At 42.0% G+C, this 14,487-nt stretch overlaps 1 protein-coding gene across 1 annotated transcript in view; it reads left to right on the top strand.

The window, feature by feature from the left end:
* The window catches only part of CD58 (CD58 molecule), a 66,984-nt gene that overhangs the window by 33,787 nt on the left and 18,710 nt on the right, over nt 1–14,487 (top strand). Inside the window, exon 3 of the mRNA XM_066268196.1 lies at nt 4,939–5,229. Coding sequence (XP_066124293.1) covers nt 4,939–5,229 — 291 coding nt within the window. The remainder of the gene's footprint in view (nt 1–4,938; nt 5,230–14,487) is intronic.

Below are 14,487 nucleotides of genomic sequence, written 5' to 3' on the forward strand. Positions count from 1 at the left end.
TAGTTTCAGGTGCATAGCATAGTGGATAGACAATCATGTACTTTACCAACTGATCCCCCAGTATTTCATGTACCCAAGACTTCCTTATTTTTCATGGCTGAGTAATATTCCATTATATTGTATGCACCACAACTTTTTTATTCATTCTTCCATCATTGGACACTTAGGTTGCTCCCATGTCTTGGCTATTGTACATAATGCTGCAATGAACATCACCCCAATTTTGCTTGATCATTTTAGTGCTTGCTTCATTTTCACTGTTTCTGATGTTCCTGCTGTCATAAATCTTGGTGATAATAATATTCAAGTAAAAGTTCTTCTTTATGTCCCTTGCTGTCTTCTGTAATGATCCATTCCTGCCTCTAGTTACGGCACCCATGGATATAACCTAGACCTTGTCATTGCTAGCAATACAAACCCTCTGTCACCTCAGTGTCAGCTGTCTCTCCTCGTCTATTTGAGGCTCACTCCCTCGGCTGTGCTCTGATAGCCTGTAGGAAGCTTAGCAAAGGCCTGTGGAGGAGTGGAGTACAGGGAGGTGAGTTCCACCAGGAGGCAGTGATACTGGCCATGTTAAATGTGGGCCTTCAAGTCCTGGTTGGAGAATCTGGATTTTAGCCTATGGCAGTGAGGAGCCACTGTATCCAATACTGTGACTTGATGAAATATATTTTTGGAAGATTAATCAGATGGGTAGGTATTTATGGTGGATTAGGGAGAAGAGACACCAGGTGAGAAGCTACTGTCATCATTCAGGTAGACAGAGGTGTGGGTAGTGGACATTTGGAAAGGAAAGACTCATAATATATGCTAAGAAAGAGTCAACGATACTTAGATTTCATTATAAAAAGATGTAAAATGACTCAAGGTTTCAGATTTGATTGACGAAACGATTGGTCATACTTTTTCTTTTAGAAATGAGGAAGTTATACTTTTTTGAGGGTGTGTTTAGTTATACTTAAATGAGTTTGTATTCTTCCGGAGACACCAGAACTAACGGAAAACTTTCAGAGAGAGGGTATTTTAGAAGGGGGTTTCCTGGCCCCGTTTCCTTCTGTGTGTAAGTCGCTATCTGGCTTTCCCTTTTCCCTCAAAGTCCCCTTAAAATTTCCACTAATAATGTTTATTAGTTCTTTCGCATCCCCTTACAACCTTTATTGCTTTGGTAATGTTCATGTAGGCAGAATTAACTGTTCTATCCTTAAATGGTCCAGACTGGTGTTAGTGGAAATACAAAAATACCATCTGATACGTATAAGAAGTTCCCGTTTCTTACAGGGTGGTGAACTGAATTAATTAATTTATAAAGTGACTAAGTTACCTTAGGGGATGAACTAGGCACATTTCTTGTCTGTATAATGCTGCTTGAGAGGGAGAGTTGTACTGATCTTTGCTAGTCATAGCTGTGGTTAGTCCCGTGGCAGCCAGAACATATGAAACGTCAGAGGTGGACAGATCTGCGGTGCAGAAGGTCTGAGCTGGGGGCTGCAGAAAGGTTTTGCATACTTTTTGGCAAGCAGCTAGGCTTGGCTCTTCCAGGTTTGGTATGTGACAATGGCAGTACCATGCAACCTCCAAGAAGGGCGTCAGTCCAGCTGAGTGGACTCCCACAATGTGGAAGGTAATACTAGCACTTCCCCATGTCTCCCCTTACTGCATTTTCGTGTTCCACTTGACCTTTACAATGACCTTAGAAAGCATGCTATTCCCTTTCATAGATGAAGTGAGACAGACTTAGCAATGGGTTTCTCCATTTTTAGAACAGGTGCCAGGGCTGGATGATTTCTTTAAAGCCTTGCAGCCTCTACGAGAGCTATGGTTCAAGGTCACACAGCAAGCCGGGGCTAACACTCAAAGCTCCCAACTCCTGGTTAGCGACTCTTACTGGCTCACACGCCCTCCTGAAGGGCCTTGCTGGCCTTGAGCTCCACTACAGGCAGCCTTTGTCAAGTGATTACACTGTGTCAGATACTGTAATAATAATTACAATGCAATTCATGTCTGAATCAGTATCAACTGGTTTCAACTTCATTACAGTCATGTAGTATGGATACTATTACCTTCCTTAATATACGGGATAGCAAACCTGGGCACAGAGGATTAAGAAACTTGCCCAAGGTCAAGAGGCTCTCTGTCGTAGAGTGGGATATGAACCCAAGGTAGTCCGTGTTCGTAGCCACGAAACCCAAGGTACCATTGCATTTTGCAGGTGAGCTTTTCAAGAATTGCTTTTGTATAGAGTGGAGAGAATAATTTGAGCACTATCTCTGAATCATCCATGTACCCATCTACCCCTCCAGCTGTCCAAAATCTGCCCTCCTTATTTAGAAGCTTGTATTATGTCAAGTGCTGTGGTTAAGAGGTGACTAATACCCAGTCTTTGCTTTCCAAAGATTCATAGTCTGAGGGGGCTCATGACGTACCTCTGTTTAGGTTGAAAAGTGATGATAGAGTGGACATGACTGAACCAGATCAGTAAACCAGGGTTTGTAACAGAACACACGGAGTGCCCACGACAGAATCACCTGGAATGGTGGGGCCCAGGAATCTGTGTTTTCAACAGCCCCTTCCCCGGGTGATTCTGATGCCCATTGATGTTGGAGAAACACTTCTATAGAATGTTCCTAAGGAAGTAGGAAGCTCGGCTTCCTGCCCCTGCAAAGTGCCCAGCCTGTAGCAGAGGCGGGCATCAGTACACACGGTACCTAGAACAGTCGTTTCCACCCCTGAGCTGTTCTGGGGGCCTCTGGGGCTCCTCTCAAGGGCCCCGGGAGCTGCTGTGGGGTGTGGAGGGCAGGATGGCCCGAGGAGGCGGAGGGATGAGGGCTCCGGCTTACTATTTTTGAGTCATCCAGAGCTTCTCTTTATCCTTTGGAAGGATGGTAGTCTGCTGCCTCAGATTAAATCTGGAGAAACATTTCTAGTACTGAAAAAAGATCAAAATGTCCTTTAACTAAAGAAAAACTATGGCAACATATAGCAAGTTATGTGAGCTAGATTAAACCTGAAAACTGAGGAAGTTCTAAACAGGAAGGGAGGTCACAAATGACTTGGGTCTCTAACAGAGTGAACAAGCTGGGTGTCTGAGAGAGACAAAGGCCAGGAGGAGATGAGGGGATAGGTGAGTTGAACACTTCTATGTTTAGATTACTATTTGGAGCTTAAGTGTTTCTTTGTCTTAGAAAATATGATTTTAAGTGACAGCATATTATCCCATAATCTTGATGAGCTTTACTGTTTAACTCACTTTTTAGGAGGTGTTTATAATGTATTGGAATCTTATTATCCAAATGCTACCACGACTTTTTTTTTTTTTTTTTTTTTTTTGTGCATATTCCATATATATAAGGTCTACCGGAAAGTTCTGTCCATTTTTGGAATAAAACAAAATACAAGTTTTTCTTACCATCAATAAACTTTATTAAATAATATAATTGCCATTATTATTAATGATTTCTTGCCAGCATGAGGGCAATTTGTATATCCCATTTTTGAAAAATGTTTTATCTTTTGATGCGAAAAATTGAACCAGTGCTTGTTTGATATCTTCTTCATTTTTGAATTTTTTGCCCTTCAAAAAATTTTGTAAGGACAAAAATAAGTGATAGTCGGAGGGTGCTAAGTCCGGGGAATATGGTGGATGCAACAGACATGCTTCTGTAGCATTTCTTCCTTGTTGAAATTCATAAAAATTACAGTGGCATAAATGAACTTTATCAGTAGTCATGGGTACACTATCGCTTCACACATAAGACTAACGTGAATCAACTTTTTTTTAGTTAATTTGCTATGTCAGTATGTATACATTAAGTGATAAAAATAGAGAGGCACACATGTGCCAAATAAGCATGTGCTTACGTGTCGAAACTTGTTGTGATAGAAATGGACAGAACTTTCTGGTAGACCTTATATTTACATGTCTTCTGAAATCTCTTGTGATTAGTTTTGGGAAGAAAGTAGAGATGCAAGAAGGTGTATGAATTAAATACACAGCTAGTGGGACAAGTTAGCATTGTGATTTTAGAGAGCAATGATGGTGCAATGTGACATGTGAGAATCCAAGCCTGTGGCATGCAGGTCCAGCAGGAGGCGCTCCGACAGGAAATCTGGGCGTGAGGTCTCTGTCGGGTATACACCCTACTCTGCCTATCAGTGGGGCCTGCCCCCTGTACCTTTTGCAGAACCCTTTGAGTCAGATGGCTTTTGGAATTGCACATTTTTTATATTTTAGAAACATAATAGGGTCTGACCAGGTGGTGTTGCAGTGAATAGAGCATCGGACTGGGATGTGGAGGACTCAGGATCTAAGCCCCGAGGTTGCCAGCTTGAGCACAGGCTCATCTGGTTTGAGCAAGGCTCACCAGCTTGAGTCCAGGGTTGCTGGCTCGAGCAAGAGGTCACTCGGTCTGCTGTAGCACCCCAGTCAAGGCACATATGAGAGAGCAATCAATGAACAACTAAGGTGCCGCAACAAAGAATTGATGCTTCTTATCTCTCTCCCTTCCTATCTGTCTGTCCCTATCTGTCCCTTTCTCTGTCTCTGCCACTCTCTCTCTGTCTCTGTTTCCTCTCTGAATAAGAACACCCCACTTAGTTATGGGGAGTACCCTGTACTCAAGCAGAAGACTTAGTTTTTAGTAAAACGTGATGAATATTTGAAGTAAGAGAGAAAAATAAAAACTGTAAATCCTTATGTCAATTCAGGTGAAGGTTTGAAGCTAAATGCTTTCTACTGTCTTGTCTTAAGATCTTTGGGCTTTCAGAGTTAAGGATAAGGGATTTGGGACGTGTGTGTATTCTGAGTTTGAGCAGGTAGATCAGACTCAGTGGCCTGCTCGTCTCTTCAAACTCATAAGAAAGTTGGGAGCGCTTCATAAATTTATAGATGATAAGTAAGTATTACTCTTTTTTACTAAATATTATGTTTTTTTTCCCCAGACCCTCTTCCATCTCCAGAAGTACGTTGTACATTGACTAATGAAAGCATCCTAGTCACTTGTGAGGTCTCGGAAAGTTACAGCAGACATCGAAATAAGTTAAGTTACTCATGGCATTACCCTACATCACAGTGTAGAAAAATCTCAGACCCTGAAGTCTCTGCTACCGTCAAAGAGAATGTATTGTTTTGTGATAAGGATGCTGACCTCTCACAGGAAGTACGGTGCTTTGCTGTAAATTCAATATCCAACATGACATCATCAATATATATGTCAACCTGTGTCCCACATGGTGAGTAAATAGCTCAGTGTTCTATGGCATTAATGAAGTTCATGGACCAGTGCTGGTTTGTGGGTTTTAAACTGCAGATGAAGTGACTAACATACATTTTACAAATTTGAAATATGGAATGAGTTATAATTTTCATAGATACCCTATTAGAGGTACAACGCTAACATTTTTAGCACTTTCTGTGTCAAACACCATTCTAATACATGTGTTCATTAATTCAGTCCTCATACAACCCAATGAATTGGGTACTAGTAAATATTTTATGGGGAGGGGCCCTGGCTGGTTGGCCCAGCGGTAGAGCGTCGGCCTGGCGTGCGGGGACCCGGGTTTGATTCCCAGCCAGGGCACACAGGAGAAGCGCCCATCTGCTTCTCCAACCCCCCCCCCCTCCTCTCTGTCTCTCTCTTCCCCTCCCGCAGCCGAAGCTCCATTGGAGCAAAGATGGCCCGGGCGCTGGGGATGGCTCCTTGGCCGCTGCCCCAGGTGCTAGAGTGGCTCTGGTCGCAGCAGAGTGACGCCCCAGAGGGGCAGAGCATCGCCCCCTGGTGGGCAGAACGTCGCCCCTGGTGGGCGTGCCGGGTGGATCCCGGTCGGGCGCATGCGGGAGTCTGTCTGACTGTCTCTCCCCCTTTCTAGCTTCAGGAAAATACAAAAAAAAAAAAAATTTATGGGGAGGAACCAAGACATAGGGACTTTAAGTTGCCTTCCCAAGGTCAGCAGCTAGTGAGTGGAAGAGCATGACCCCAGATGGGCAGGGCATCAGCCCCAGATGGGGGTTGCTGGGTGGATCCTGGTTGGGGCGTATATAAGAGTCTGTCAATCTCCCCTCCTCTTAGTTGGGAAAAAATAAGAAAAAGAAAAAATGGAATCAGGCCATCTGTCTCTAGAGCCCCTGCTCTTGACTATTTACAATGTGGTGTGAGAGAGAGACAGGCAGGGAGAGGTTGAGAAGCATCAACTCATAATTGCTTTCACTTTAGTTGTACATTCATTGCTTCTTGTATGTGCCTTGACTAGGGCTGAGTCAGTGTCCTCTTGTTTAAGCCAGTGACCTTTGATCTCAAGCTGGCAAACTTTGGGATCATGTGGATGATAACCTTCACTCAAGCCAGTGACTATTGAGCAGTTCTGAGAGCCCGCAACCTTGGGGCTTCGAACCAGCAACCCCAGCCTTTATCCGCAGCACCACAACTGTTCAGGCCATATATTCTTTTTTTTTTCTTTTTTTGCATTTTTCTGAAGCTGGAAACAGGGAGAGACAGTCAGACAGACTCCCGCATGCGCCCGACCGGGATCCACCCGGCACACCCACCATGGGGCGATGCTCTGCCCATCCTGGGCGTCGCCATGTTGCGACCAGAGCCACTCTAGCGCCTGAGGCAGAGGCCACAGAACCATCCCCAGCGCCCAGGCCATCTTTGCTCCAATGGAGCCTTGGCTGCGGGAGGGGAAGAGAGAGACAGAGAGGAAGGTGCGGCAGAGGGGTGGAGAAGCAAATGGGCGCTTCTCCTATGTGCCCTGGCCGGGAATCGAACCCGGGTCCTCTGCACGCTAGGCCGACGCTCTACCGCTGAGCCAACCGGCCAGGGCAGGCCATATATTCTTAATAACCATTATGGTCTCACATGTGCTACAAGACTAAGTATTTGATACATTTGTCCAGGTGTGCCACAGAATTTTTAAAACATGTGATATATGACTAATTAGTCAGGGGCCTAACCTCTTTTCCTTGATTGTCAAATAAAAAAATGACAGCAGCTAACAACAGCCATTCAATGTGGATGAATCAAAATTATACCTATTTTTTGTTGTTGTTAGATCAGCAAAAGACATGTAATATAATTTTTGGTGTGCTGCAGGATTTTAGTAATTTATGTGTGCTGGGAAATGAAAAAGGTTGAAAAGTTACTGGTCTAGGCCAGTGGTCGGCAAACTCATTAGTCAGCAGAGCCAAATGTCAACAATACAACAATTGAAATTTCTTTTGAGAGCCAAGTTTTTTAAACTTAAACTATATAGGTAGGTACATTGTTATTAATTAAGGTACTCCTAAGCTGGCCAAAGAGCCGCATGTGACTTGCGAGCCACGGTTTGCTGACCACTGGTCTTCTAGGCTAACACCCACTTAATTTCATGATAAGCTGTCTCACCTATGGTCTTTTGTTTTCCTCATTGATTTGAGGGGGTGGGTGGGAAAGGAGAATCAGAGAGAGAGAAGCTCCAACTTGTTGTTCCACTTAGTTGTGCATCCATCATTGCTTCTCATATGTGCCCTGACTGGGGCTTGAACCAAGTGCCCTCAGGATCAAGCTGGAGACCCTAGGATCAAATTACCTTTGGTCTTTTTATATTTTTTAAGTCTTAAGTACATTTGTAATTGGCAAATATTTTTTACATTATATCTTCAGATTACAAGCAAAAAGATCAGTGATATTTTTAAAATTTTATTTAGACAATTAATTTTAACGGGATGATATTGATCAATTACAGTACATAGATTCAGAGAAAACATCTCCAGATCATTTTGACATTTGATTATGTTGTATACCTATCACCCAAAGTCAAATTGTCCTCCGTCACCTTTTATTTGGTTTTCTTTATGCCTCTCCCCTCCCCCCACCCCTCCCTCTCCTCCCTTACCCTCCCCCTGGTAACCACTGCACTCCTATCCATGTCCCTGAGTCTCAGTTTTGTGTCCCACCTATGTATGGAATCATACAGTTTTTACTTTTTCTGATTTACTTATTTCACTCAGTATAATGTTATCAAGGTCTATCCATGTTGTCGTAAATGATCCGATGTCATCATTTCTTATGGCTGAGTAGTATTCCATAGTATATATGTACCACATCTTCTTTATCCAGTCTTCTACTGAAGGGCTTTTTGGTTGTTTCCATGTCTTGGCCACCGTGAACAATGCTGAGATGAACATGGAGCTGCATGTGTCTTTATGTATCAATGTTTTCGAGTTTGGGGGGTATATACCCAGTAGAGGGATTGCTGGGTCATATGGTAGTTCTATTCTTAATTTTTTGAGGAACCACCATACTTTCTTCCATAATGGTTGTACTACTTTACAGTCCCACCAACAGTGAATGAGGGTTCCTTTTTCTCCACAGCCTCGCCAACACTTGTTGTTACCTGTCTTGTTGATAATAGCTAATCTAACGGGTGTGAGGTGGTATCTCATTGTAGTTTAGATTTGCATTTCTCTAATAGCTAGTGAAGATGAGCATCTTTTCATATATCTGTTGGCCATTTGTATTTCTTCCTGGGAGAAGTGTCTGTTCATGTCCTCTTCCCATTTTTTTATTGGATTATTTGCTTGTTTATTGTTGAATTTTGTGAGTTCTTTGTATATTTTGGATATTAGGCCCTTATCTGAGCTGTTCTTTGAAAATATCATTTCCCATTTAGTTGGCTGTCTGTTTTGTTGTCAGTTTCTCTTGCTGAGCAAAAACTTCTTAGTCTGATGTGGTCCCATTCATTTATCTTTGCCTTCACTTCCCTTGCCTTTGGAGTCAAATTCATAAAATGTTCTTTATGGCCAAGGTCCATGAGTTTAGTACCCATGTTTTCTTCTATGTAATTCATTGTTTTAGGTCTTATATTTATGTCTTTGATCCATTTTTAATTAATTTTGGTACAAAGGGACAAACTAGTCCAGTTTCATTCTTTTGCATGTGGCTTTCCAGTTTTCCCAGCACCATTTGTTGAAGAGGCTTTCTTTTCTCCATTGTGTGTTGTTGGCCCCTTTATCAAAGATTATTTGACCATATATATGTGGTTTTATTTCTGGGCTTTCTATTCTGTTCCATTGGTCTGAGTGTCTATTTTTCTGCCAATACCATGCTGTTTTGATTATTGTGGCTCTATAATACAGTATAATTTGAAGTCAGGTATTGTAATGCCCCCAGCTTCATTCTTTTCCCTTAGGATTACTTTGGCTATTCGGGTTTTTTTATAGTTCCATATAAACCTGATGATTTTTTGTTCCATTTCTTTAAAAAATGACATTGGAATTTTTATGAAATTGCATTAAATTTGTATATTGCTTTGGGTAATACGGTCATTTTGACTATATTTATTCTTCCAATCCAAGAACAAGGAATATTTTTCCATTTTATTGTATCTTTTTCGATTTCCCTTAACAATGCTTTGTAATTTTCATTATATAGGTCCTTTATATTCTTTATTATGTTTATTCCTAGGTATTTTATTTTTAACTGTAAAAGGGATTATTTTTTTGAGTTCATTTGCTGATGTTTCATAAGGATTAGTGATTTTTAAAGTGGTTCATTAAAACAAAAGAAAAGGTGAACTATAGTATTATAATTTAGAATAATATCATAATTGTATAAGTAAACAGGATTTCCATGGCAAATGGAGAATATGAGTTTTTTGAGGCTGGGATGGGATGATTCTGTGAATGATTTTTTTTTTTCTGAACAAATAACTGAAACAGAAAAAGACAATTAGTAAAATATAATGAATATAAAAAACTTGAATTTAATTTGATGAGTGAACCATTCTCTTTACATTTCCAGTGTATCATACTAATATTTGAAAATTCAGATAATGACATTTAAAGTTATGGTTTTATTTTTAGACAGAGCAGTATTGACTTCTGGGGTAAAACGAATATTGGAAGAAAAAGTACAAAGTGCCTGCCAGTTTGTAACTGATGGATTTGTTCCTTAAAGAAAGAGAAAAGACCAAACCCACAGAGGTGTCACTCACCTTGCTTAAACCAGCGACCTTGGGCTCAAGCCAGCAACCATGGGGTCATGTCTATGATCCCACGCTCAAGCCAGTGACCCTGCACACAAGCCGGATGAGCTGGTGCTCAAGCCAGTGACCTCGGGATTTTGAACCTGGGTCCTCAGTGTCCCAGGTCAATGCTCTATCCACTGTGCCACCTCCTGGACAGGTTTAAGAGATTTGCAGGCATCCTGTCCTTGCATGGTTTTCATTTAATCTTTGCCATTAGAATTGAAGGCTCATGTAACATGCTCTTCCCTGTAGATACCTTGAAGAAAAGAGCGTCACCATAACCTCCCTCTCACTAATGTAAAATAAAAGTTATGAATTTGCAAACAAACCCTGTTTGTTATTAAATAATTGTAATTCATCTTTTAAAAACTTTTCCTCCAAAATGATTATTCACATTACACTGTAGAATTTGAAAGTTTGAGAGACATTGTTAAATAGTTCCTAGGTCCTTTAAATGCAGAGTAGTGTGGCAAATGAGGTAAGTGTGTCTTTAAGTCCAGAGTAGTGTGACATGAGATACATGTGTCTGGGGTCCTGTTTTTCGTCTCCAGTAACCAAATGTTTTCTTCTCTGCAAATCTGTGCCTGAACTTAATGATCTAAATGGTTCTTTTCAACAATAAAAGACCAAGGTCTCTCTCTTTTTTTCCCCATGATGATTTAAAATACTTCTCTATGGAGTTGCAGGCATCATAACAGAGGTAAATCCAAGAAGGTGTAATATTTAAATACTGGATCTTGCTTGTTCAAGCATTAATTTTTTATGCAGACTTTCCAGTGCTTTATCATTGAAACACAAGTAGCTCAGATTGACTTGCCTGCTACTCTTTAGCAAACCTTTCCAAATATTGTTTCATTTATTCCTCACTACTATCTGTTCTAGACTGGCAGGACAGGAGTTCTTATTTACTTTTTTTAAGAATGAGGAGACCACTTCAAAAAGTGGGGTGACTTCGCCAAGGTCACTTAAGTACTGGAGACAGTTAAAATGTAGGTCCTAAAATTCTGAAATTTTTTTCCATGATACAATTCTGATTATGTCTCAAAATAAATCAAGTGAAAAATTTGGACTGATTCACAGAAATCAGCTAGTGAAAACCATACCATGTTAAATGATAGTACAGATTGTGAGGAGTTCTACGGGACCAGGGATCAAGTTTCTTTGATCAATAAATTATAAGGGGATTAATAAATTATAAGTAAAAGAGAGGTGATAGGGAAGCTTAGAAATGTAAGAGATTTAAGAAACATATTAGGCCCTGGCTGGTTGGCTCAGTGATAGAGCATTGGCCCAGCATGTGGATGTCCCAGGTTCGATTCCTGTTCAGGGCTCACAGAAGTGCCCATCTGCTTCTCCACCCCTCTCCCTCTTGCTTCTCTCTCTCTCTCTCTCTTTCACACTCTCTCATTCTCTCTCTTCTACTCCCCTCCCCTCCTGCAGCCATGGCTCGATTAGAGCAAGTTGGCCCCAGGTGCTGAGGATGGCTCCATGGCCTTTGCTCAGGTGCAAAAAAAATTCTGTGGTTGTAACAAAGCAAGGGCCTCAGATTGGCAGAGCATCGTCCCCTAGTGTGCTTGCCAGGTGAGTCCCGGTTGGGGCATATGCGGGAGTCTGTCTCTCTGCCTCCCCTCCTCTCACTGAATTAAATAAAAAAAAAACCCACATATTCATTGCTGTATATACATCTTATTTTATCTTGATTCAAACAGGAAAAAAAATAGGAGAAATTTAAACACTGACCGAATATTTGAATATGTTAATTTGTTTTTTAGGTATGATAATGGCATGGTTATGTTTTACAAATAATCTCTGTCTTTTGGAAGTACAGACTGAAATATTTATGACTACAAAATTGTGCTCTCTGGAGTCAAGCAAAGAAGGATTTCCATCTTTGCTTGCTTCATAGCAAGTGGGAGAGGAGAAAAAAAAAGGATAGTGCACGTTCCCTTTAAAGATCAACCCAGTGTGTTATCATTTCTATTCACACCCCCTTGGCCACCCTGAGTTGGTGGCCATGGCTAGCCGAGGGAAGCTGGGAAATGCTATTTTTAGCTGCTGGCCATGTGCCCAGGTAAAACGCAGGAGTTCCCTTGCTGAAGAGAAAGGAGAGAGTGGGTAGTGGGAAATAATACATGCTTCTGCCATAGTGTGCTACCAAATGAGTGTAACGGGTACTATTTTATATAACATACACAAAATCAAAAAATATTTAAAGAATGGTATAAACAGTACATAAAGCCTGACCTGTGGTGGCGCAGTGGATAAAGCGTCAACCTGGAATGCTGAGGTCGCCTGGTCAAGGCACATATGGGAGTTGATGCTTCCTGCTCCTTCCTCCCCCTTCTCTCTCTCTCTCTCTCTCTCTCTCTCTCTCTCACTCTCTTTCTCACTCTCTCTCCTCTCTAAAAATTAATAAAAAGAAAAATTAAAAAAAAAAACAGTACATAAAAATAGAAGCCCTATTTTTTTTATTTTTTTTTTTTGCACCTGATGGGCCATCTTAGGTACTCCCTTGGGTGTGTGCACCTTGTTGGGAGTTCTTGATCTGAGCAGAGACTGTGGTGACTTGGACTAGCATAATAGTGGGGAAATGATTTACATAGGGTACATTTTGAAAACAGAGCCAAGTGAACTTCCTGTGGGTTGAGCAGGGAGGGCAGTGATTAAATGCCTGCTAGGATGTTGGCCCAAGCAACCAAATGAATTGTGTTACCATTTATTGAGACTGGAGAGCAAGGGGAGCAGCAGGCTTGTGGAGGAAATAAAAAGTTCCATTAGGGACACGATGTTGAGGTATCTGTTAGATTTCAAATGGAGACGGCAAGTAAGGCACTTGGATATGTGAGTCTAGGTCTCTAGTGAATAGATAGGGAGTGCTGGAGATACAAATGTGGGCACAAGGTAGAGTGGGCATTTGAAGCCATGGGCTCGATGAGACCACTTAGAGTAGGTGTCAGAGAGCAGAGTGCTCTGGCATTTACGGCTGTTAGAAGAAAGAGGATCTAGCAAAGGAGGCTGAAAAGGACTGTGAGAGAGGTAGGGATGAAAGTCCAAGAATGTGGTGTCAGAAGCCAAGTGAACTAGGAGTGATCAACAATCAGTGCAATGGGCAGGCCAAGGGGATGAAGAAATTGCACTAGTGAATCTCTACTACCCCAAAGTGGTGACAGCACCTGGCATCTCCCCAGGGAGAGAGGCTTTTTTTTTTTTTTTAATTTATTTATTTATTTTTTACAGAGACAGAGAGTGAGTCAGAGAGGGATAGACAGGGACAGACAGACAGGAATGGAGAGAGATTAGAAACATCAATCATTAGTTTTTCATTGCACATTGCAACACCTTAGTTGTTCATTGATTGCTTTCTCATATGTGCCTTGACCATGGGCCTTCAGCAGACCGAGTAACCCCTTGCTGGAGCCAGCAACCTTGGGTTCAAGCTGGTGGGCTTTTTGCTCAAACCAGATGAGCCCGCACTCAAGCTGGCAACCTCGGGGTCTCGAACCTGGGTCTTCTGCATCCCAGTCCGATGCTCTATCCACTGCACCACCGCTTGGTCAGGCAGGGAGAGAGGCTTTTGAAAGGGAAAGTATCAGTTAGCATTAGCTTTATCTGTTTAAAATAAAAATGTATCCATGGCTTAAAAATGGAAATTCTTCTTTTAAGGTAAAAAAAACTGGAGGTAGGCAGCTCTGGGCGTACTTTTGCTTTATGAAGTTTTAAGAGTCCCAAGAGCCCAGCTCCAGCCGCCTCCCTGGCTCTCTCAGCAGGGTTTAGAAGGAGAAGTGGCACACCTTATTTATTTATCTCTTTTAGAGAGATGGGAAGTACCACCCAACCTTTCCTGCATCTTGTTGCCCAAACTTAGTCACATGGTCAAGCCTAGCTGGAAGAAAGGCTGGGAGTTGAGTGTCACTCCGCCCAGCTGAAAATGTTAGTTCTTTAGAAAAGAGAGAAGAATGGCTGTGGGAGGCAACTAGCAGCGTCTGGCCAGGGGCCTCTCCAGTCAAACTAGTGGTGACTGCCTATTTGTTCCAACCTACTTGTGTTTCTAACAAGAGGAAAGGGTGTGGGGGAAGAAGATGGCAGCAGAGTCGATAGAAGTTACACTCACCTCCTCCCTGGTGCCAACTGGTATTATATATAAATTATAGAACAATCAGCCTGAATAACCACCTGAAGACTAGCTTAACAGAAGAAGTCTTATAATCAAGGCGTTACAGAAGGAGCCGTGCTGGGACTGGTAGGAAGGGCAGAAGCATGGGAAGAACTGGCACTGCACCCTGTGCAGCAGCTGAGAAGCTGAGGGCTCTCCAGCATGGGGCACTAAAGCCTGGTAGAGGCACCCATATAACATCTGGCCCTGTGAATCAGTGGGGAGCCTGTCTGCCAGGAAGAGATGGAAATCTGCTAGAAACAGATTTTTTTGGTATGACCCTCTTAAAGAGTCAGTGCACAAAGTCTCATTCATAATCACTCATCCTGGAC

The sequence above is a fragment of the Saccopteryx bilineata genome, chromosome 3 (assembly GCF_036850765.1).
Source record: "Saccopteryx bilineata isolate mSacBil1 chromosome 3, mSacBil1_pri_phased_curated, whole genome shotgun sequence".
Lineage (NCBI taxonomy): Eukaryota > Metazoa > Chordata > Mammalia > Chiroptera > Emballonuridae > Saccopteryx > Saccopteryx bilineata.